Source organism: Alosa pseudoharengus, unplaced genomic scaffold (assembly GCF_046254945.1).
Source record: "Alosa pseudoharengus isolate Yale_2024_CS ecotype anadromous, Long Island Sound unplaced genomic scaffold, YU_APseudo_1.1 YU_APseudo_1.1_scf_17, whole genome shotgun sequence".
NCBI lineage: Eukaryota > Metazoa > Chordata > Actinopteri > Clupeiformes > Clupeidae > Alosa > Alosa pseudoharengus.
The window spans coordinates 27,768,982-27,791,471 of NW_027468640.1; the positions used below are offsets into that span (position 1 = coordinate 27,768,982).

General features: G+C 44.9%; 2 protein-coding genes across 2 annotated transcripts in view; one reads left to right on the top strand and one right to left on the bottom strand.

Moving 5' to 3' along the window:
• acox3 (acyl-CoA oxidase 3, pristanoyl) overlaps window positions 1-6,671 on the top strand; it is a 28,200-nt gene extending 21,529 nt beyond the window's left edge. Inside the window, exons 15-18 of the mRNA XM_076289187.1 lie at window positions 1,120-1,294; window positions 1,638-1,705; window positions 2,288-2,374; window positions 5,772-6,671. Coding sequence (XP_076145302.1) covers window positions 1,120-1,294; window positions 1,638-1,705; window positions 2,288-2,374; window positions 5,772-5,891 — 450 coding nt within the window. The 3' untranslated portion in view covers window positions 5,892-6,671. The remainder of the gene's footprint in view (window positions 1-1,119; window positions 1,295-1,637; window positions 1,706-2,287; window positions 2,375-5,771) is intronic.
• Window positions 6,672-12,685: 6,014 nt separating this feature from the next.
• Window positions 12,686-22,270, bottom strand: htra3b (HtrA serine peptidase 3b). Its single transcript, XM_076289188.1, has 9 exons — window positions 21,486-22,270; window positions 17,751-17,850; window positions 16,528-16,750; window positions 15,887-16,081; window positions 15,456-15,488; window positions 15,233-15,347; window positions 15,036-15,093; window positions 14,532-14,627; window positions 12,686-14,021 (listed from the first exon to the last, which is right to left on the bottom strand). The coding sequence occupies exons 1-9, from the start codon at window positions 21,898-21,900 to the stop codon at window positions 13,853-13,855; spliced, it is 1,404 nt and encodes a 467-aa protein (XP_076145303.1). The 5' UTR covers window positions 21,901-22,270; the 3' UTR covers window positions 12,686-13,852.
• Between the last annotated feature and the right edge of the window lie 220 nt (window positions 22,271-22,490).

A 22,490-nucleotide genomic window follows, 5' to 3' on the forward strand; every position in this document is an offset into this window, starting at 1 on the left:
GTGTGTGTGTGTGCGTGTGTGTGTGTGTGTGTGTGCGTTCTCGTGCACTTGAATGCGTGTGTGTATTTGAGTTGACCCCTGTTTTTAATATATGTCGCACACGATGGCTCAACCCCAAGAACTTGGAATAAGCTTCAAGAGGCACCCAGCCAAGAGCCATCATAACTGAACTCTCTGTGTGTGTGTGTGTGTGTCTGTGTGTGTGTCTGTGTGTGAGAGCGAGTTTGAAAACAGTGCAAATCACATTCGTTAAACCAACACACACACATTCCAGCTGTTCACTCCCCCCCTAATTGCAAATGGGCAGACAACTCATGCCTCACCAACAACTACTCAGGGTGATTGATCACACACACACACACACACACACACACACACACACACACATGTAGTAATGTGTCCTCAGACTCTCTCACACACTTACAGACACATGGACATGATCATGCACACTCACATTCAAATACAGACACCCTCCTCCACACACTCACACACACACACTCCTCCACTCCTCACACACACACACTCCTCCACTCCTCCACACACTCACACACACCCTCCTCCACACACTCACACACACACACACTCCTCCACACACTCATACACACACACTCCTCCACACACTCACACACACACACTCCTCCACACACTCACACACACACACTCCTCCACACACTCACACACACACTCACCCCACACCTCTCTTGCTCAATCACTCCCACAGAATCCCTCCATAAAAAACCCACAAGCACACACTCACTAAAGGCCTGAAAAGCCACTAGGAATCCTGAAGCCATCTGTAAACAGTGGCCTCTGCATTCAAACTGAGGACAGGGTTATGAGGCCAGGCTTTGGACGGCCTTTTATGTGTGTGTGGCTGTGTGTTTGGTAAACAGTTTACACAGTGTTTTGGGAAGTGCATTCATTGGCTACTTCCTTTTCCTCCCTTTCATTGTCCATGTGTAAATCTGGTTTGTGTGTGTGTGTGTGTGTGTGTGTGTGATCGAGAGAATTCATGTCTCTATGTACATGTCGTGAGTATGGTTCTATGTGTACGTGTGCATTTACCAGCATGTGTTTTGTGCCTGTTCTGTGTGTGTGTGTGTGTGTGTCTGTTTGTAGGTGTACTACTGCCGTTCCTTGTCCATCGTCTACATCGAGCACACGGTCCTGCAGCGGTTCCACGATCTGGTCCATGACGCGGACACTCCAGCTGGCCTCAGACCTGTGCTGCTGCGCCTGGCCACCCTGTACGGTCTCTGGAGCCTCAGCAACCACATGGCCATACTGTACCAGGGTCAGTAGACCAGCTGTAAATAGTAGTAACAGTCTGGGTGTGTGTGTGAGTGAGTGAGTGTGAGTGGAAGACATTACAACGCATTATGTAACGTCTTTGGACACCAGCAAAGCAAAGCAAAAGATGGATACACGTGTTGATATTGAAGCCAAGCTGCAAATAGGCCTGTGTATTGAACTCTTCACAGACTTGTTTGTCTAGCCTTCTGAATGTGTGTGTACACACTACGGTTGTGGCGATCACATACACAAATAATACAGGTCTCAATGATGTCTCAATGCGTAGTGTATGTGTTAAAATGTATATTTTTGTGTCGTTTTTTTGTCTGTGTTTGTAAACGCAGGAGGATATTTCTCTGGCAAGGCGCCTGCAGACTTCATCCAGACAGCAATCCTCCACCTCTGCACTGTGGTAAGCCACTTCTGCCTTTTTTCCATTAGACCTGTTTTTTCCTCCTCACAGGGCCGTGCCAGTCCCTTAACCTGCGCGCTTTCCCTTCACATGACACCGTGCCAGTCGGTTTCCCTTCACTTGACACCGAGTGTCGGCTCTCAGCACCTGCCCCTCTGCAGCGCTGCGCTCTGGTTTGAGTTGCGGTCACCGGGAAAGAGACGGGACCAGCGTGCCACCATTAGAACAGGAAATGATTCACACCGCCAAGTTGAATGTTTTTCCTGCGCTGCTGTCCTTTTTTCACTGCTATTGTCACCCCCCCCCCCCCCTTCTCTCTTTCTCTCTCGGTCCCTCTGTTTTTCTCTCTCCTTCTTTCTCTCCCCCTTTCACTTTTCCTCTTTCTCTCTATCCCTTGTTTTTTCCTCTTCTTCTACACCATTTCTTCCTTCCCCTTTCTGTAGAAGTGTTGCCAAAGCACAGAATGACGGTATAATAGTTGTAATGTCTCCCTCTCCCTGCCTATCTCTCTCTCTCTCTCTCTCTCTCTCCCTCTCTCCCTCCCTCCCTCCCTCCCTCCCTCCATCCCCTCATCCTGTGCAGCTGAAGGACGATGCGGTGGCGCTGGTGGACGTAATCGCTCCCCCCGACTTCATCCTCAACTCTCCCATTGGCAAAGCCGACGGTGAGGTAAGACCAGAGCACAGAGACGCCGTGCTGCTCGCGTCAGCTGAGTAAACAAAACATACACACACACACACACACACACACACACACACACAGAACACACACACACACACACACAGAACACACACACACACACACACACACACACACACAGAACACACACACACACACACACACACACACACACAGAACACACACACACACACAGAACACACACACACACACACAACACACACACACACACACACACACACACACACACACAGAACACACACACACACACACACACACACACACACACACACAGAACACACACACACACACACACAGAACACACACACACACAGAACACACACACACACACACACACAGAACACACACACACACATACACAGAACACACACATACACAGAACACACACACACACAGAACACACACACATACACATACACACACACACACACACACAGAACACACACACACACACACACACACACACACACAGAACACACACACACACACAGAACACACACACACACAGAACACACACACACACACACAGAACACACACACACATACACAGAACACACACGCACACAGAACACACACACATACACACACACAGAACACACACACATACACACACACACACATACAAAACACACACACAAACACAAAACACACACACATACACAGAACACACACACACACATGCATACAAGTAAATGAGCACACATACATACAATTACTGGCAATCACATGTATGCACACCAGCAATCAATCACTTGTACAGCTGGCCTCCCATCCATGTGCTAACACATTGTCACACGTGCATGTCAACAATGTGTGAAAAATCAAAGCGATGGCTTGTTTGGGATCAAATGGCCTCATCCAAAAGGTCTTTCATTTTATAGGGTGGTGTTTTATAAGGAGACGGGAAAGAGCGCTCTTGACTAACAGTGCAGAGTGGAGCACGTTGGAAACAGGGTCAGGGACACCAGCCCAGATAGAGGGGGACAGCCAGCCAACCAGCTGTGCAGTGCAGACCAGATGACATGATGATCTCTCTCTCTCTCTCTCACACACACACACAAGCACACACTCATTTGCCAGAAGTTACACACACACACACACACACACATATGGCAGAAGCTTCAGACAAACAGACACACACACACACACACTCTCTCGCTCATATGCCAGAAGCTTCAGACACACACACACACACACACACACACACACCACACACACACACACACACACACACACTTACTCTCGCTCATACACAGAAATCTTCAGACACACACACACACACACACACACATTCACAGACACACACACACATTCACACACATGCGTAAGGAAAACATTACCAAACGCAACAGTCTGTCCTGTGCTCCAGTTCTGGTGGGGACACAGCACTGATGTCAGAACACTGAAAGGCTCATTATTAGCCTGCTGGACGGAAGCGTCGCCGAAAAATCACCTTACGCAACGTCCAAAAACTCTCTCCTCGGATGCCAAGAAAGAATACGAAAAAGTAATGAATGACCTTCAGTTACCTTAATTCAAACAGATGAATTTGGCCTCGTTCCTTGGAGTCAAAGTTAGAATGAGGAAGGAAAAAAAGAAAAGCAATGAATGACCTCCAGTGACCTCCAGATAATTCAAAAAGATGAATTTGTGTTTTCCCGTGCAGCTGGTCACTGTCTGAGAGGTGGTGGTTACATTTGTAGCCCTGTTGAGATTTGCGACCGCTATAATGCCCAGTCCAGACGGCCAGACAGTCATCTAGGGCAGTGAATCATGGGGGCGCGCTCATCGTGATTTAAATGGAGCGTCGCCCGTCTCGACACTTTGAGTCGTGATGCGGCGCTTGACTGCGGTTATGAAGGCTGGGGTTGAACAGACATACTACTGTCTCTCGTTACAACAATAGAGGTGGTTGTGTGTGTGTGTGTGTGTGTTGTGGTGGGGGGGGGGGGTTGTTTGGAAAAGCCAGACCAAAACAAAACAGACACCCACAGCACACATGGAGGAAGTGACACCCACACACACACACACACACACACACACACACACACACACACACACACACACACATGGCATGACCCACACAGACAGCACACATTTTGATGAGTGTAGGTTTTAAACAGTCTTGTGTGCTTTGCCAGTGAAACCCACCTGGATATAGATAGACAGACAGACACACAGGCAGGCAGACAGGAAGACAGGACTGGCTTGGTGGTTGATTGCATAGACAGACAGACAGTGCCAGACACTTGCACAGACATGTTTACTCACACTGACTGTCAAGTGTAAACACATTGTCTGTGTGTGTGTGAGTGTGTGTGTGTGTGAGTGTGAATCTAAGTGAGAGAACAACACACACACACACACACTCACATTCACTTAGTCTCAAAGTCAAGTGTAAACACATTATCTCACTTTCTTTCCTCTCCCCTTTCTCCATCTTTTCTTTTCTCTCTCATACACACAAACACACAAAGGAACTGAGCTCGCTCGCACACACACACACACACACACACACACACTCACACTCACAGTGGGACTTGTTTGTAGCCGGGTGGGTATGTTACTGGAAGGGGACTGTGAGGGCCTGCCTCTGCCTCCTCTCTCTGAGTTCCTGTAAGGGCCATGCCTCAGCCCCTCTATCACAGCACACCCGGGACCGTCTGATTGGGACCTCATGCTGTTTGCACTAGCCTGCTCTGACGGCCACTTCTTTCCCACTTTTTAGATAAAAAGCAGGTGTGTGTGTGTCTGTATAGAGGTGTGTGTGTGTGTGTGTCTGTGTCTGTGTGTGGGTGTGTGTGTGTCTGCCTGTCTGTCTCTGTGTGTAGAGGTGTCTGTGCATCTGTCTGTCTCTGTGTGTATAGGTGTGTGTGTGTGTGTGTGTGTGTGTGTGTGTGTGTGTGTGTGTGTGTGTGTGTGTGTGTGTGTGTGTACACAGACACTCTTCCCACCTTCCGCCGTTCCTCATTCCATCCATCCTGTAGTGGACCAGAGGACTTGGGTAAACACTGGAGTGCAGCTTGCTAAGTGGGCTAGAGTTTTGTCATTGCAGCACTTAGTCTTAGCATTTAGCAACCACTCTCGAGCGGACAGAGCTTTGTCTTCACTGTTTACCTCAAAGGTCTGTTGACGTGACGCTAAGACGCCGGAGTGCGTCTGCGCTTGGAAGACTATTGTGGGTTTAATTGAAGTTCATGTGTTTTGTCTAACTATGGACAGTGTAAACATAGAGACACAGGTTTCCTTGTAGTGCAAAGCTTTTGTTAAGTGCCTTAATGTAAACTATTACTGTAACTTTTAGTGGTATGGAGGTATGCATTGTTGTGTGTGCACTGTCTAAGTCACGATTGTTCTTGTGTTCTAGTTGTACAAGAACATGTGGGCCGCCGTGATGCAGGGCGATAAAGTTCTGGAACGTCCATCCTGGTGGAAAGAGTTCTGCTCGGACAAACCTGAAGTGGGCTCCCTCCGAGCCAAGCTGTAGGCCTGTCCCTAGTGGACGGTTACCATGGCTACCACAGGAACACTTTGAGATTGATCTGCCACCATTTGGTATCTGGCTGGGCACTCTTGGCCTCAGCCATTGATAAATGGATCACCGCTACTGGTGCCTTTGCTTTGGATGACCACTGCAATTTTTAAACAGATTATCTATATCTGTCTCTCTGTCCTCTGTGCCTCTCTGTTTTGCTTTATCTCCAAAAATTTATTAGTTAATGAATTAATTAATTCTCGTGTTAAAATGTTCTTTCCATCATCTCAAACTCATTTTACTTTCTCCAGTCCTCTCGTACAGTGTTCTTCAATCTGTGTGTGACCGTTTCTGTGGCTGGCTGTTAGCAGGGTACAGATCACATGTGACAAAAGGGATCATTTAGGCCACAGGTCATGTCTAACATTGCTGCACTTTAAGCTGGTAGCAGGCCCACTATAAAGCATCAGATCTTCTCTCTGGTTTTAGCACTTTGCTGTGACGACGGTCCAAATATATAAAAAGTGTTTTACAGGCTGTTAGACTTGTTGATGTAGTAAACGGCCTCAGCTTACGTTGCTGTGCCAACAGTAAAATAATTGCTGAAGTTATTTTTAAGGATATTATGTAGTATTAGTTTTCAGTACACTAATGATATATTGTGACAATTTCAATTGTAAAAATAATGTAAATTGTAATAAATCATGTATATTTTGTATAAATAATTGATCAGTGATATGCTTTTGCTAATATGTCTGCATATATGATGTATAATCTGTACAAATAAAAGAGAAAGCCAAATGAAGCTGTGCATTTGGTGCCATGCTTGGTGACTTAAGCCTTCTGAAATGCATGATCGAGTCGTGTCTGAAATCAAATGTGAGTTTGTTAAGCACCCAATCCTTCTTAATTTTCTCAAGAGATGAGTCTGTGTCTTTATTCAGAGCGAAGCTATAGACAAATTACCAGATTGTCTCCAGGACCTAATTCCTCAGCTAAAATTGATGGTAAAATACCTTGAAGGTGAAATGTTGATGCAAATGTTTTCTTTTTTCTTCAACTCTTTGCCCTCAGTCTCCTCATTGAAATGGAATCTTAGACTTTTTTACCAATGAGCTTTTGGTACCAAAGGGCGTGTGGCTCAAATACAACAGAAATGTTAAAACAAACAATCCTCTGCCATCAGAGCTCAAATGTGGATTTAGTGTGTAAATGGACACTGGATTGAGTGAACACAGGACATGTAACCTAAAGCGTATGCAGGGCTTTCTTTTAGGGTTTGGAAGTGTGAAATACTACCCTGATCCGAGAGAGGCTTGTGGTCTTTTTTTTTTCTTTTCAATTTCTCTGTTTTTTCTCAGGTGTAACCCTGCAAACCTCAACATGAAACAATTCTATGAATGTGGTGATGTATGTGTCCTACAGTCTGATAGAAATGTGCTTCACTATCATCGGTTCCTGTGCGATGCCATATGCTTGAGGTTTGACATTCCAGGCGTTATTATATCATGTCAAAATAACCAAATGTCCTTGGATTATGCATTGCTGTAGGGAGGAAAGAAAGTAAAAATACTCCTCTATATTTAGCCCAGGTTTTGGAGCTGGTGGTAGAGTCTGGCTCGTATATCCATCAATGGGCATAGAAGTTTTAAAACAAGTCCTCCAATGCTTTCATGCAAGTGCGACCCTGTTTGCACAGGCCTGTTTTGATTTTGACGGGTTGAAGTTCAGAATCGCTTCTCTACAGTAGGTCACAGCGATATCCATCCATATTAGTGCTGCAGGCCTTGAAGGGCCTCCATGAAATTGAATGATCCATTACCCCAAGGCTTAGCGTTTTACCCATTTATGGCAGAAGTCTAGTTTTGAAAAGGAGCAACATCCAAAACTTTGTTATGGCCATAGGACACATATAAAGGCAATTCGAAGAGAAATTAGACAATTCAAAGAGAAATTAGAAAAGAAGTTCATGAATGCTTCCAGTGTATTGATGTCTGTTTTTGTGGATACAATTATGTGGATAAAAATCATTTTAAAAAAATCTATTCTAAGTCTATTCCATTCTTTCAACCTAAAAGGTGAAATTTCACTGTGCAGTATCTTGTGCGCAGTCTCAGCATGTGGACATTCCTTTTCTCCACAGAGGATTATTTTGGCCCTAACCAGCACCCATAGCTGGCCGCTCATGAGGTAATGTTGCCACAGGGAAATGATCGTCATATTTCAGCACTTTTCAAAAGCACAGGGTGCCCCAAAGGTCTGTTTTCCAGATCAGCCTAATCTAATGTCTAATGTGAATGTGTTTTGAATATATAATTTAAACACAATTGAATTATGTGCTTTATTTGTCTCTTAACTTTAAAGTCATGTTTGAAGACAACAGCAGGCATGCAGCTCTACAGAAGGCCAAGGCCTCATCAGTGTTAAGGATAGCCTACTGATCTTCTTGAGCGAAAGTGAGTTATTCTATGAGTTTCACCAATCTTCCTTCCACCACTGATCCCCCCTTTCCCTCCCACACCAAGAACGATAACTATAACGTTAACGGCAAAAAAATATCATTCTAGTTAATATGACAACGTCCACACTTAATCTATAATGATAACATCAAGAATGATATCATTGGAGATCACTTTGAGAGCGAAATTTTGAGAACGCTAAAAAGCTTAGGCCAATCAGAATCCATACAATTTTAGCTATCACATTGATAAATAAGAGGAAAGACTTTTTTTTTTTTTATCGTTGGTTAGTGTTGACGCTTTCATCTTTATAGTTATCTGTATACACACGAATGTGTTGTCCCTATCTGGACACAGAGATGTGTTAAAAACAACGCAAGTTCTGTTGTCTTCAACACATTCGTTTTAAGAGTGTAGTTATCGTTCCTGTTCTTGTGACGGCCCTTTGCTGCAATCATAAGAACGTACACCTGCTGAAAGCATCAACAACAACTGGTTCTCACAACCCTTTGATCTCTCCCTCTCTCTCTCTTTCTTTTTCTTTCCATCTCTTGCTCTCTCGCCTGTTTCTCCTTTGTGTTCCTGGCACATTTCATTGGCCTGCATTCCACACATGCATGTGAGCGCTCTGGAGTTGGCCCTGGATGGTCACAGGCAATGGTCACACTATTCTCCCAGTCAGAGCACCCCTCACTAAAAACAGCTCTCTCTCACACACACACACACACACACACACACACACACATGTACACAGGCTGTACTGGTCTTACTTGTTGGCAATATTTATGGGGGTCTGTTCCCAGGCCAGACGGATATTTCAGCAACAGGAAAGGTTGCGTTCATTTGGGGGTTAAAATGACAGACTGTGGCAACATTCGACCGCAGACAAAAGAAGGGCCGCCGCGCTGCGCATTCAGGACCTGAGCTCTCGGAATGCCGGCAGAACATTCCATCACACTGGACCACTCATCTGCGGTTAAACTCATACAGGAAGGCACTTGATCATATTTCAAAATTAAAAAGACCCAGCCTTGATAACCTTTGATAACTGAAAAAGCATCACTAAACACTAACATATCTGGTTACTGTGTCAAGCACCGAGAAAGACTTTAAGACCTGTTTTCAGGATTCAATCAACTATTTATTCAGCTTCATGCTGGTATCTCAGGTTTACACATCCTGAGCGTGTTGGCCTGTGTTCAGGTGCAGGATCTATATTCCCCACACTGTGGTGTTTATGCTAACCTCGTGTGACTCTGCTCACAGTCAGCGAAATTCCCATCCAACACAAACGGAGGCAACTTGTCAGAGAGCGGCTTCATCCCCCAGCGGTATGCTTTCATCCGCATGGCTGGAAAACCGCGCCGACATGAAAAGATGAGTGTCGACTGCAGTTCTCATAGGCGTCTGTTTTTTCCCTTCCTCTCCCTCTCCCTCGTCTCTGTCTTCTCTCCCCATCCCTCTCTTTCTCCCTCCTTATATCTCCTTTAGAGCAGTGGCAGAGGGGTGAGTTCTTCCCTCTCTTTTGTTGGGATGGGAGGTTGTGACTTTCGTGTTGAGTTGTCCAGAGACCTATACCTCACCATGCAACTGAAATGATTTATAGTCCATTCAGTTAAAAATGCCTGAAACACATCTGAATAACAACTGCAGTGACACAGAGAAACATGATCTTCGGACACACTATGACTAGTCCATTCTGGGATTTAAAAAAATAGCACACATCTTTGTAATCCCAGCACCTCGCCCCTTCGGTGACATTTAAATAGCAAAACACATTGGATCCATTCTAGCTCACTACAGCTACGTGCAGAAATCCTATTCCTCTCTGTTTTGAGTCTGTCTTAATTCTTGAGGAAAGTAAAAAAAAATATCAGACATGATATATATTAGATATTAAAACTCACGACTCCATCTACAGTGCATGGCCTTAAGCCTGAGTCATGCATTAGAAATTATAGAGTTGGTTAAGAAATTACAGTGTGCAGTGGGAAGATGTGGTCCCTATAACCTTATCCAGGGCCGACCGCGGGGAGCGAGGGAGACAGAGCAGATTCATGTGGGCCGTCTGTTTGCCCTGCTCTCTCTCTCTCCAGTGCAATCACGTCCTGGACACAGGCCAGGGAGTTTTAGCCAGCTAATAAGAAACCGACATTTCGCAGCTGTTTGTTAATGAAAGTGGCTTATTGTCCATTATAGTTTATGGAGGGTGAGACCTCCCATACGCACACTAGGCTAATTTCAATGGCAACTTTTATTGGGTTTTGTTGTGGGTGTTCAAGGATTATGTCAAAACACTGGTGACATACGACAGGAACTTTTCGGTTCATGATTTACATTATGCATTTCTGACACTCCACTCTGAAAGGGCAAGTAAAACTAACAATGACATTGTTGCCTTTGTAGCTTACTCTAATCTGTGTTCAAAGTGTTACACAATATAAATTCTAGGTCATCGGTCGTGGACACACTGACCCATATTCTTATTCACAGCGCAATGATTAAATATATTAGCCATATTTCAAGACTTTTGTAAAGGTTGCATGTCTTTGTATCTCCCTTAGGGTCAGCCGGTCTTTGGATCCAGTATATTTTCATTGTCAGTAAATCTAGGTCAAGAGTTAGTGTATGTTTCTTTTTTCAATAGATTAGGCTATGTGAAGTCAGTAAGAGATAACATCACATGAATCTTGATGTGAAGTCAGTAAGAGATAACATCACATGGATCTCAACCATTTCCTGTAACCTACTGGACCTTAAACTACAGTAAAGGAGACTACCAGCACATTTCTAAGAAGTGAGTTATAGTACTGTCAAGGTGTCCAGAAGGACTCCATAAGTCAGACTAGTCTCCACGCTAGCGGAGCAGATTTCCAGTGGTGAACTTTATCCATCCATCCATCATCTGCCATCTCACTCCCAGCAGTGAGCATCTCTAAATCAGTCTGGCTCTTTAAGGGTGGCAGACCATGGGAAGCCAGCGGCCAACTCCAGTCCATCCATTAGCTCCGCAGGCTAGGGTTCTAGGGTTCTAGGCTCAAGTTAAGCGTCATCTCCGGTGCCAAGAACAATAGGAACCTGGAAAGTAATGTGGTGTGTAGTCTCCTGATCCCCCCCCCCCCAATCCCATCAAAATCCTTCAGCAACCCCCCCATCCCCAACACTCCCAACCTTCCTCACCTTTGCTGTGAAGCATTCCTCTCTAATGCCCCAATCTAGATCCTCCCCTGTGTTTAGAGAAGGGGAATTTCCTGATATCTTAGGCTGTTGTCTCTGTTTTAATTAGAAGCATGCTTTGCTTTTACAGGCTGGAGTAACACACGCGGGTGTTTTTGGGGTGGAGGGCTGGGTTGTGGTGGGGTAGGGTAGGGTGGATGGGGTGGGGGAGATGTCCACTGGCGGAGACGGACGGTTCCTCATGTGTTTCTCATCGGGCCAGGGTGGACGTGCTGGGAAGTTAACAAGGCCCGATCTCGTGTGTGATGGCAAAAATTTCCATCGCACGCTCTTGCCAGCGAATTGTTCCCTCTCAGATGACTTAAACAGGGGTGACTCAGTTATGGTTGCATCCAACAGCAGGCAAGGAGTGAGATGAAATCTCTTCAACAACAGATGTAGGCTACACTCGCTATCAAACAAGGCTATACAGCCAGGTTATTTTCGCAAGATACTATCAGGCTGTACTGAATAAAGATGGCTTGCAGGACAATTTGTGCAATGGGTCCTCCAACACTTTGCTTTTTGACTCTAGGCCTATTTAGACATGGCCATGCCAAAACTAACATCTGTCAAAGCTGATCAGCCAGGCATTAGTTTTCATCGATTAAATCGGTTGGAATGATCCTTCCTTTTTCTTCTATTATGATTTATCTTGTGGTCATGGTTCAAAATCGCACATCATCATGGTTTGCCCTAGTATGCACAAGTTCAAAAGAGACATAATTTCCCCCTTTGCATTTCAGACTGAATTAAGTAGTAGACTTTTCTATTTTTTGTTCACTATTCTACAACGGAATGAGATGGAAATGGCTCCCCAGCCTCTGCAACAGTGACATCACTTCCCTTGTTTTCAGGTCCCTCTCTTAAGTACACCCTGCCAGCAAGACAGGCTCCAATTTACAGCACGATCACTGAAACTGACCCCGGTATTTAAAGCATACCCTTCCGCAAATAACTCTGAATTAGCATTTGTGTAGTGTGTGTGAACAGCCTTGTTTCTCTGCCTTAGGGCCTACTACAGTTCATAACAAGTAACAAATTGCTCACAGACTGAGTGCCTGGTTTTCCTGTTAATACACTCCACAGTTGGCCTAATTAAAAAATCAGCGAGGATAAACAAACATGGCATAGTTTCGCAGAACAGGGAGCAGTTGAAAACCAACACCACCTTGTTTATTATGCAGAAACGGTATACAAACACAATCCGGTGGATACACGGCTATAATTGGGTTTACCTTCGTTGTAAATCGTACATAGCTCCAGGTGGCTGAGTAAAACACAGTGTAAAAGGAAATCAGTTCTGCGAGGAGCCTGACCAGAATCCAGGCCAGCCCTTGTGGATTCTCCTTTCTCTCCCATTCCAATTTAAAATTGGAGAACACAGAATAATTTTTTCAAATAAAAAATTACAATGAAACGAACACGAACATGATTATTGAAGTTACTTTCAGCTCAAAATACATGTTGACCCATAAGTGATAATGATACTCCAACATATAAATTCATAATCTAAAAAAAAAAACACAAACCAGCTGATCATACCAAAAGCACTAATGAATTTGAAACAAAGCAACAGCTCAGATCATCAAACAAAAATAAACATACAATGCTTTGGTCCCATTTTTTCTCATCAAAGAAAAACAACCAGCACTCAGTCTCATCCTCCCTTCTTGTGTTGACCTTCCCATATTTTTTTCACATTAGTTATTAGTGTCACACTTGAGTTGAAGCCAAGTGCTAGTATTGCATTTCATGTGTTTTGATGATATACAGACTGTTGAGGCGGCTGAAGGCAAAAGTCTAATGTTCAAATGTCCTCTTAGATGAAACAAAGACATGTTGGCTGTACTGTAGCTTCTACTAAGCAAAAATGTATCTGCTTTTGGAGAAACTAAGTGCTTTATCTACCTCAGCAAAAGGTCAGTGTTAAAATATTTCAATACTGTAAACTGTATTTGATACATTGCTTTGTGTCTTAACACCTGCTGACCATTGCAGTAGGCACGTCAAAAATGAAGAGCTTCAGTACATCGTAACGGATAACATGAAAAGAGAACACAAATTTGAATCAAAATCCAATAAGGAAATTGTCATGTGCTGTATAACGCCTTGAATACTTAACTGGCCTGCTGTTCATTCAAGCTGTTCATTGATAAGTCTTAAAGGTTGGCCAAAATGTCTGGCCTTATGGCCTCTTCCCCTTTGCTGTCAAAACAACTCCACGTCCCCTCTCCTCAGAGTCTGAGTTCGGTGGCGACTGTTGTGCAAGCTCCTCCTTTGTGTCTGATCAGTCGCTCAGTGCATGATGACGTCAGGCTGGATGTTGAAGAGCAAGTCGTCGTTTCCACGGCGCACCTCCAGCAGCAGGGCCGTCTCTTCCGTCAACGCCTCTTTGAGGTCAGAGGTCGTCATGAGGGGCATGCCGTTCAGCTTCACGATGATGTCGCCGTCTCTGATGCCGCCCCTGAAATCAGACCCAAAGTTCCAACTCAGCATTTAGACAAAGGACAAAGGAAAACACAGATGCAGTATGAGAAGAATAATGTGTTTTGGGTGCAGCCAAGCATGTAAATCTACTCTAGTAGACCCCTCAAATTATAAGCAATGACAATTAGCATCATATGACCTCATTATAGAAACAGAAAATAAAAACGTATTATTCAATGTCTGGATGAGTCAGTTCATATATCTACCAAGACAATTGTCACTAATCCAGTTAAAAGCTGTTGTATTCTGGAACAAGCATGTTGTGGGTGTGTGTGTGTGTGTGTGTGTGGGGGGGGGGGGGTTCCATGAAACTAATGGAATAATGAACATCCCCACAAAAACAAAGTCCCACACATGAACCCTCTGGATAAGTCCAAATTTCAGAAGATCCCCCTCTCCCTACAATTCAACCTCTGCAAAAAAGTGTGTAATAGATCAGTGATTTGACTTGACACTCTTGTGGCGTCTCAGTGGGAGGACCACCTACTTCTGAGCAGGGGAGTTGGGGACCACCTCATGGACATAGATCCCACTGCTGACTTCTGGGAAGTCTGGGTTCTGTTGCTGCAGCTCCTCCACCAGGCTGCAGAAATGAAAGCCAGCCCAGCAGTCATGTTAATTTACAACTTACCTCCTCAGGCCAGCTCTGATTAGTGCCAATATTAACAACACATATCATCTTTATTACATTATTATTTATGACTGGATGTTTATGCATTCACAATTATTCATGAATGAAAGGCATGTTTTCAGAAAGACTGACAGTAAGTAGTAGTAGTCCTATGCAATTTCACTGGGTAAGCTTCCTGGAGCTTTCAATCCATAATGTAGGCATCGCCAGTGTTTTTCTTCAGGACCTCGAAGCTTATTTAAGAAATATTTATGTTAAATGTGAACGTAAAATGTTCATATCCCTTTGCATTTTATTCCACAGAAGAACACTGGTGTTGGCTACTGTGTGAATGTATGTCAAAGCTGTCCCAAAACGTACGCTGGTGTGATGGTCAGCATGCGTATTCCAATGAAACGCTTCTTCACGCTTCGGATTTCTAGAAAGAGAACATCAACAGACTTAAATATAAAAAAGGGAGAGGACTGTATAACATTGCTTAGGCCAAACTGAACATGCTGGGGTAAATATTGTCAGAAACTGAGGAACACGTATTAGCTTGCATAATAGACAAATACCTTTGTTTTGTTTTCCATGAGATTCATTGAGGAAGCGTGTTATCCTATCTGAAGGAATGGCGAAGGAGATACCGGCAGCAACTTTCAAGGTATTAATCCCAATCACTTCTCCATCCTGAGGGAAAATTCCAGAACAATTCCCTTTAGTCAATAAACATTCTCATACTGGACTCATAACTCAGTTCAACTTATCAAATCAATGTGTTGCGTCCCGTCTACTTACCAAATTTACCAGAGGTCCACCGGAATTCCCATACTGAAAAAAAAAGAATCCAAAACATTGTGTAAGTGTTAGTGTACACACCCATTTCTAATGGATAGAGTGTACTGGTAAAATATGTCTCAGTCATAAATATGCACATCTGACGCATGCTTTTGATTACAATCTAGACCGCTCTCATTGTGTATTTGTTGGTTGGAACATAACCTATTGCACATCATGATGTTTTTACAATGTCAAGTAAGAGGTTGATATTATTGGCTTGACTTGAAAAACATGTAACTGTGTAAATAAACTGTCGCTGTGTCTGCCTCCAAACATTCCAAAACACATTCCCATTCCTGCAAGAAGCTGCTTAGCCCACGGTTACGTGAGTAATGCTCATTAACGTTAGCATAAACAGGCTTTAGTCATTAGTGCTCCCGCAGTCTCACGTTGATGATGGCATCTGTTTGGATGTAGTCCATGTCGGAGTCACGGATGCCCAGCTCCTTGCCATCTCTCTGTGCTGTGCTGACGATCCCCGTGGTAACGGTGTTCTGCAAGGCGAAGGGGCTGCCGATGGCAACAACAAACTCGCCAGGGCGCAAGTCTGTAGATTTACCTAAAGCCAGGACTGGCACCTTTTTCTGTATGAGAGAGAGGGAGCGAGAGAGGGAGAGAGAGAGGAAGAGAGAAAGTCATATAAACAAAAAGAGGTCAGCAAACGTGTGTAAGGAGAGTATTAACAGAAAAATTATGGGAGGATAAAGAGTTAGAAGTTATAGAGAAGAGGACAAAGATGGAAGGAAGCAGAGAGAGAGAGAGAGAGAGAGAGAGAGAGAGGAGGTAAGTGAAAACACATGAGAACAGGAGCTGAGAGGACAAATTTAAACCATCTCCACCCAGTCAGTCCAGTAAAATAATAACCATGGTTACATCTCAAGACAAACCCTACAAACAACGACTAAACTGAGCGGATTAATGACCCGCAGTCAGACAGCAATTATGGTCTGTGGCTGACTTTTGTTTCTCTCCACCGTAAACGCAATCTAACACCAAAAAGGAGGTCACATGTTCGCAAACATCCTGTCACCTGGGGGTTGATCTTGATGGTGGCGATGTCGGACTTCTTGTCGATGTCTTTGATGGTGGCCTCATAGACCCCGCCATCGTGCATCTGGACCTTGAGCTCCTGGCGGCCAGACACGGGCGTGGTGCTGGAGACCACGTGAGCGTTGGTGACGATCAGGCCCGTCTCCAGCATGACGAAGCCCGAGCCACTAGACAGGGGAACCGTGCGGCCAAACAGAGGATGTCTGGGGGGAGGAGGAGAAGGAGGGATGGGGTGTATAGAGCAGAGGAGCAGAAGGAGGGATGGAGAAGGAGGGATGGGGTGTGTAGAGCAGAGGAGCAGAAGGAGGAATGGGGTGTATAGAGCAGAGGAGCAGAAGGAGGGATGGAGAAGGAGGGATGGAGTGGGTAGAGCAGAGGAGGTGAAGGAGGGATGGGGTGCATAGAGCAGAGGAGGAGAAGGAGGGATGGAGAAGGAGGGATGGGGTGGGTAGAGCAGAGGAGGAGAATGAGGGATGGGGTGGGGGGCGGGTGGGGTTGGTGGAGGAGTGGGGTGTTAGAATTTTTCGTGCAGTTTATGGGTGGGATGTTTACAAGATTTGGGACACGTTCCAATCCCACCCTCTTTTCCTCTACTTCAGCAACTCATCTACTCAATGGGTTTATATGGTCCACATGCTGAAATAACTGAGGTGGCTGGACCCAACAAGGACACAGGGTGGTCATGGTTAAACATTTTCCACAGGCTTTTCTTAGTCGCACAAGGCAAGTCCTTCATAAGTCCAATAATGGGCGTAAGGATGAATGGACAAGAAGTCCAATGGACAAGAAGTCATAAAACTTTATAAGGAGAATAGTGAGGAAATGTTTCTTTGAACATCTTGATCTTAAAACAACGTCTCTGTGCAATTCCCTGGACAGAACATCAGGGTGCGGTTTCAGAGTTTCCACTATTGTTTTCTTTTATCTCTTTGTGCTTGCAAGAGACACCTGTCCTGTGTTTGCGTTCAGAGTGAACTCTAGAAGGACCATTTGATCTTTTAAACAACAGCTTGATGCAGCTGCAAGACATCATTTCTGTGTTGGACAGTTGCTTTACACAGGTGTGTGTGTTGGTGTGTGTGCACGTGAGTGCAGTTCAAAGGATAGTCCCTTGATACTCTGCATCCTTAACAGTTAATGAGGCACAGTGGACAGCCTTTCTCCATACTTGCACGGACAGGGGGTAAAACTAGACCAGCTTACCTAAGGAAGAGCTCAATGTGAACCACAGCCGGAGCGATCTTCTCCACCACATCAGCGATGAAGTTAAACTTGTATCGCGGACTGTTGGGATGTATTGGACCTATACTAGCAGAAACAAAGATGCATGTTACTTGTGCATTATGCATGTGCAGCATGGCAACATTATGTCCAGTTTTGCTTTATCATAATAATACATGATGATCATGATACATGAATACTATATGCAATGACAATTGATGCCAAGCTGTCAGACAAATGGCTGAAAATGTGGAAATTTCCATTTCCTTGCATCTGTTAGGCAGGGTTGTATGGGTGGTTGGAACTGTATCCACCACAACAACAAGAAGAACCATTACTTTACATAAAGTAAAGCTATTACCATTCCATTACAGTAATGATATTTAACCACCATAATTACTAAAGGCAATCTTGGGTAGTAGTTAGTCTTTGAGACTGAGCATGCAGCTATTTCGGCCATGAGTATTTTCAGCACAGTGCTGGGCGTATTTTCCTCAGCTGACGACCGTTTCCTGTGGCCGCCTTGGCACTTCATCAGATCTCACACACACACACACACGCTTTTGAAATCCCGAGTGCAAAAGGATGTCATTCGTTTACTGTTACAACCTTGCAATGTCCCAGTGACCCAAAAATGATGAGAATTCATATTTCTGGTACGAGTGGTATACGAGCTTTATTGTGAATTTAAGCCCAATGATTCAAGGCCAATGTTCTGAGAACTTTGACATGAGGTCTCTCACCTCAGTCTGGGACTTTGAGCAGCCAAATAGCCCAAAGTCGTAATCAGCAGTACATTACTCTTTAAATAAGTCATGTTTAGCTTATGATATTTTATGAGTTAGCAAACCACGTGGTCTTGGTGATGTTCATTTAGAATTCAACTCAAGTGAGCTTGCACATGCAGCCCCAGCCAAACCCACACCGCCAAAGTGGTTATTACAAAGAGAGGAAAAATGAACCCCCCCCCCCCCCCTCATCTGGATCTAACGAATGAATCCAGTGACCTCTAAAATGACTTCACCGAGCTATGGGTAAAAGCTAGACGCACCGCACTGCACCACAGAAGTTGGTCAGCCATGTGTTCTAGTTTCCACTGGAGACGGCTGGACTCCCACCAAACCAGCGTGCTGCTCAAGCTGGCCCAGGGCATGGAAAGAGAGTCCTGGGCCCTCTCTCTCCCCTCTCCCAGCTGACAAGATAATGACAGCGATGAAAGAGCCTCTGTACTGTAACTCAACATGGCTATTTGCATTATGGGCACTTACTCGGTTAGTGAAAAACCTTTCTCTGATTTTCGCTTCACTTTACTTTCCAGCCCACTTTTAAAACTCTCCGGTCTTGTCTTGCTTTGTCTATGACAGTGGTCGCACCATACCAGCTGTTGCAGTGGTATCCATTTTACCACTGCACGAAAAGGCAAATGAAAACAACTGTTTTATTATGTCCCTCAGAGCTGTGCATCTCCAAAGCAGAGGTGGAGAAGTCCAGCTTCAACAGGTGAGAGTCCTACAACATATCTGCAAATCCTTTCAGGCAAGTCCTCCATTCGGCAGCCATATTGTAACGCTTTTTGGGGCACTTATCGGGCACATATTTTGGCAGAAATGCACGTGCGAAAGGCTTCACGACACCAACCTTGCTCCAGCGGCAAAATCACAACACATGATTGGCACGATGTATTCACTTGTCGACTTTTTTGCCACGGGATATGTGTAGACAACTGCCATATTGGCGTTACAAACTAACTCCTTGCATTTCTATGGAGGATTTTTTGAGTTTCATTAGAAAGTCTCTGATATCTGTGCCAACCATTCACATAAACCAGCTGATTATAATTAGCACAACTCTTCAGCCAAGTAGAGCAGCTAATAGGTGAAATCACTTGTGTTAAGTGCCCAGGTAGAACTAACAAGGACTTTTACTTTCTAAAGCTGGACTTTTCCACCTTTCCACCACAGTTAGACCTTGAGCTAACTTCACACACTGTATGGATTTGTCCAAGAAGGTCTCTGGCCTGTGCCCATGTGTTCATATGTGGCTGAACATACTGGGAGTGATGACAAGACATCAAAGCAAGGCTGTTGGCTCCACTAAAGAGAACCTATTCTGATCTGTTTTCATTCTTTAAGTTAATAGACTGCCACCACAACTTTAGGTTCTACTTAAAAACTGATGACAGATTATTTGATTTATATGTTCTTTTTCCCCTTCTCTCTTCACAGCCATTTTCAACTTCTAAGTGGAATCATTAAGGGTTTTACAGTACACAAAGGCCACAGAACCCTGAAAATAATACAATAAATACTAAAAGAGCCCTCTAATTTAGGGTTACCCACTTTACAGCAATTTCCAGTTTCTGAGAAGTAAAACTTTTTGGGAACCTAAGCAGAGCCTGCAAGAGTTCATGTGTATAAGTACAAGGCAAAAAACCCATTTCATGTCTCGGGACTGCATCAGTCAGTCAGCAGGGTTGGAGCTTTAAGGTTTTTGGCTCAAGAAACGAATGTGGTTTTAGACGCCAGATGGGATACCCATACACAAGTAAAACAGAACTCAAATCAGAGGAACGCTTATTTTTAGTAATAAGTCATAACTTGAGACAGACATTCACACTTTCCCTGTCTTTTTTAGCACATGTCTAGAATTTGGGTCAATAATGGACTGAGGAAGGAGAACAAAAAGAGAGAGAAAAAAAAACAGCCAGAGAGCAGCATCTCCCACATCCAAGGCCGCACACCTCGCTGCTATCATGGCACTTCCTGTCCATGCCGCCCCACAATTCCTGTCAGGTCTCAGCGGGGCCCTTTGGCTGGTCCGCACACAACAGTACTTCTCTGTTAGCAGTCCCCCCCACACACACATACACACATACACACACACACGGCCAGCTGCTGCAGCCTGCCTGCACGCCGACCCACAGACGGAGGGATAGGCTGGGTCAGCGGCCTGCTGGAACGTCCACCGAGGGCCATTATGGCAGGAGTGCGACGGGCCGAGAGGAGAAGGGGGGGGGGGGGCATTTTTAGAGCCGCACAAACAATCATACGTATACATATACACACATACGTACATGAAAAATGTATTCAAACACACACACACACACACATTCAACGCCCACACAAAGATGGATAGACACTTCCACACAAACATGCACATGTGAAGATAGATCAACTCTTGGCACAGACATACAGACACCCCCCCCCCCCTCCCCTCTCTCACACACTAACAAAGTTTGTTCATGCTTCATTTGCAGCAGGAGTTTGAACTGTGTGTGGTGTGGTGTCAGTGGCGAGCCCCTGGGGTCTGCTTCCGGGGGGAGCTGTGGGAAGCGGCCGGTTGGGTTCTGTGGCTTTTTTATGACGGCGCCTGTCCATTAAAACAGTCTGCCCGAGATACAGCGGCCACAGCCTGCTGAGCCGGGGGAATGCCCAGATCCACAGACAGATTCAGTGGCAGAAAGGGATTGAAGGACTTACTAATTGGTACTAAGAATTGTACAAACACACACCTTCGAAAACAGTAACACAAATGACACTCGTGTTCATTTTTGTTTGTGACACAAGCAGGCATTAAAGTTAAACTGATTCCTGAAGTCAAGAGAACGTTTTTGTTTAGACTTCAATGATGGGACCTGTTTTAAGGGGGAAACACTGATGGTTAAACAAAAAGCAATAAAAAGTTTGAAAAGATTTCCCCTGAGATCCAACAGCTTACCTAGGTCTGTTTCACAGGGGCCTTTGTGCACTTGAGTAATGCCGGGGAGTCCCTGTTGCAGAGCCTTACGACTCACCGCCTTGAGCTGGCACACGTTCCCGTACGTCTTCCCATCGCTGCCGCATACCTTGCTTGTGAATCGGCACTGACATACGCCTTTAGAGAGGCGCTTTCCAGCAGGATGCTTGCACTCCAAACCATCTCCACAGGGCAGGTCGTCTTTGCGTCCGCATGGATCCCCTTCGCCCTGTGCGCAAACCAGGCAACAGTTGCAACGGTCTGGGACGTACCCACTCGGACAGCTTGGGCTCGGACAAGTGCTTACATCGCACCGCGATGGACACTTCGTTTTAGGCTCTGCTCCAACGAAATCCCTGATGTAAAGTAAAACTGTAGCAAACACAAACACCTGCATCTTTGGATATTATGTCAAACTGTTCTATGAAAAAGGGGAAAAAAGAGAGTCGCGTTTATAGAATTAGCAAGAGTCCATTTTCATCTCCACGAGACCACAGTTGTAGGTATTGTGTCCTTGCTTAAAAAGCCAGGCATAAATAGTTGGGAGACCTCCATTCAAATAAAACAGCCTTTCCTGAAGTACAAAAACAAAACGTTTAGAAAAAAAAGTTGAGTTTCAGTTGTCTTACGCGCAGCAAGCAATACTTCTTGTGTAATTACATACTTCGTAAAAGTGCAGACTTCGGCAAGCATTGCATGACGGTTAACTGGATGAGCTGTATGCACTCGAAGAGGCTGCTTTTAAACCGGTCTCTGCCAGTGCACTGCCACTCTCATCATCACCACGACTGCTTTCCCGTCATTGGAGGCGGGGATGACCGACCACTCGTGCGCGCACCCGTCCGTTCCCGTGCTGTAGCGTACACATATTAGGTTGATACACATGGTACTTCTCTCCTCTTTTGCATGGGATTGCCGAACATCTGGCCCGGGGGGGGGGGGTGGTAAAGAAAAAGGAAGTCACAGTAAGGGAGTCGCAGTGTAATG

Bases quoted from the DNA above. Each gene is read 5' to 3' on its own strand.
- htra3b (XM_076289188.1), bottom strand. From the start codon at position 21,900: ATGCAGGTGTTTGTGTTTGCTACAGTTTTACTTTACATCAGGGATTTC. The intron at 16,751-17,750 runs GTAAGCTGGTCT...TCCTCCCCCCAG, and splicing joins CACATTGAGCTCTTCCTTAG to ACATCCTCTGTTTGGCCGCA. The intron at 16,082-16,527 runs GTGACAGGATGT...TCTCTCATACAG, and splicing joins CCATCAAGATCAACCCCCAG to AAAAAGGTGCCAGTCCTGGC.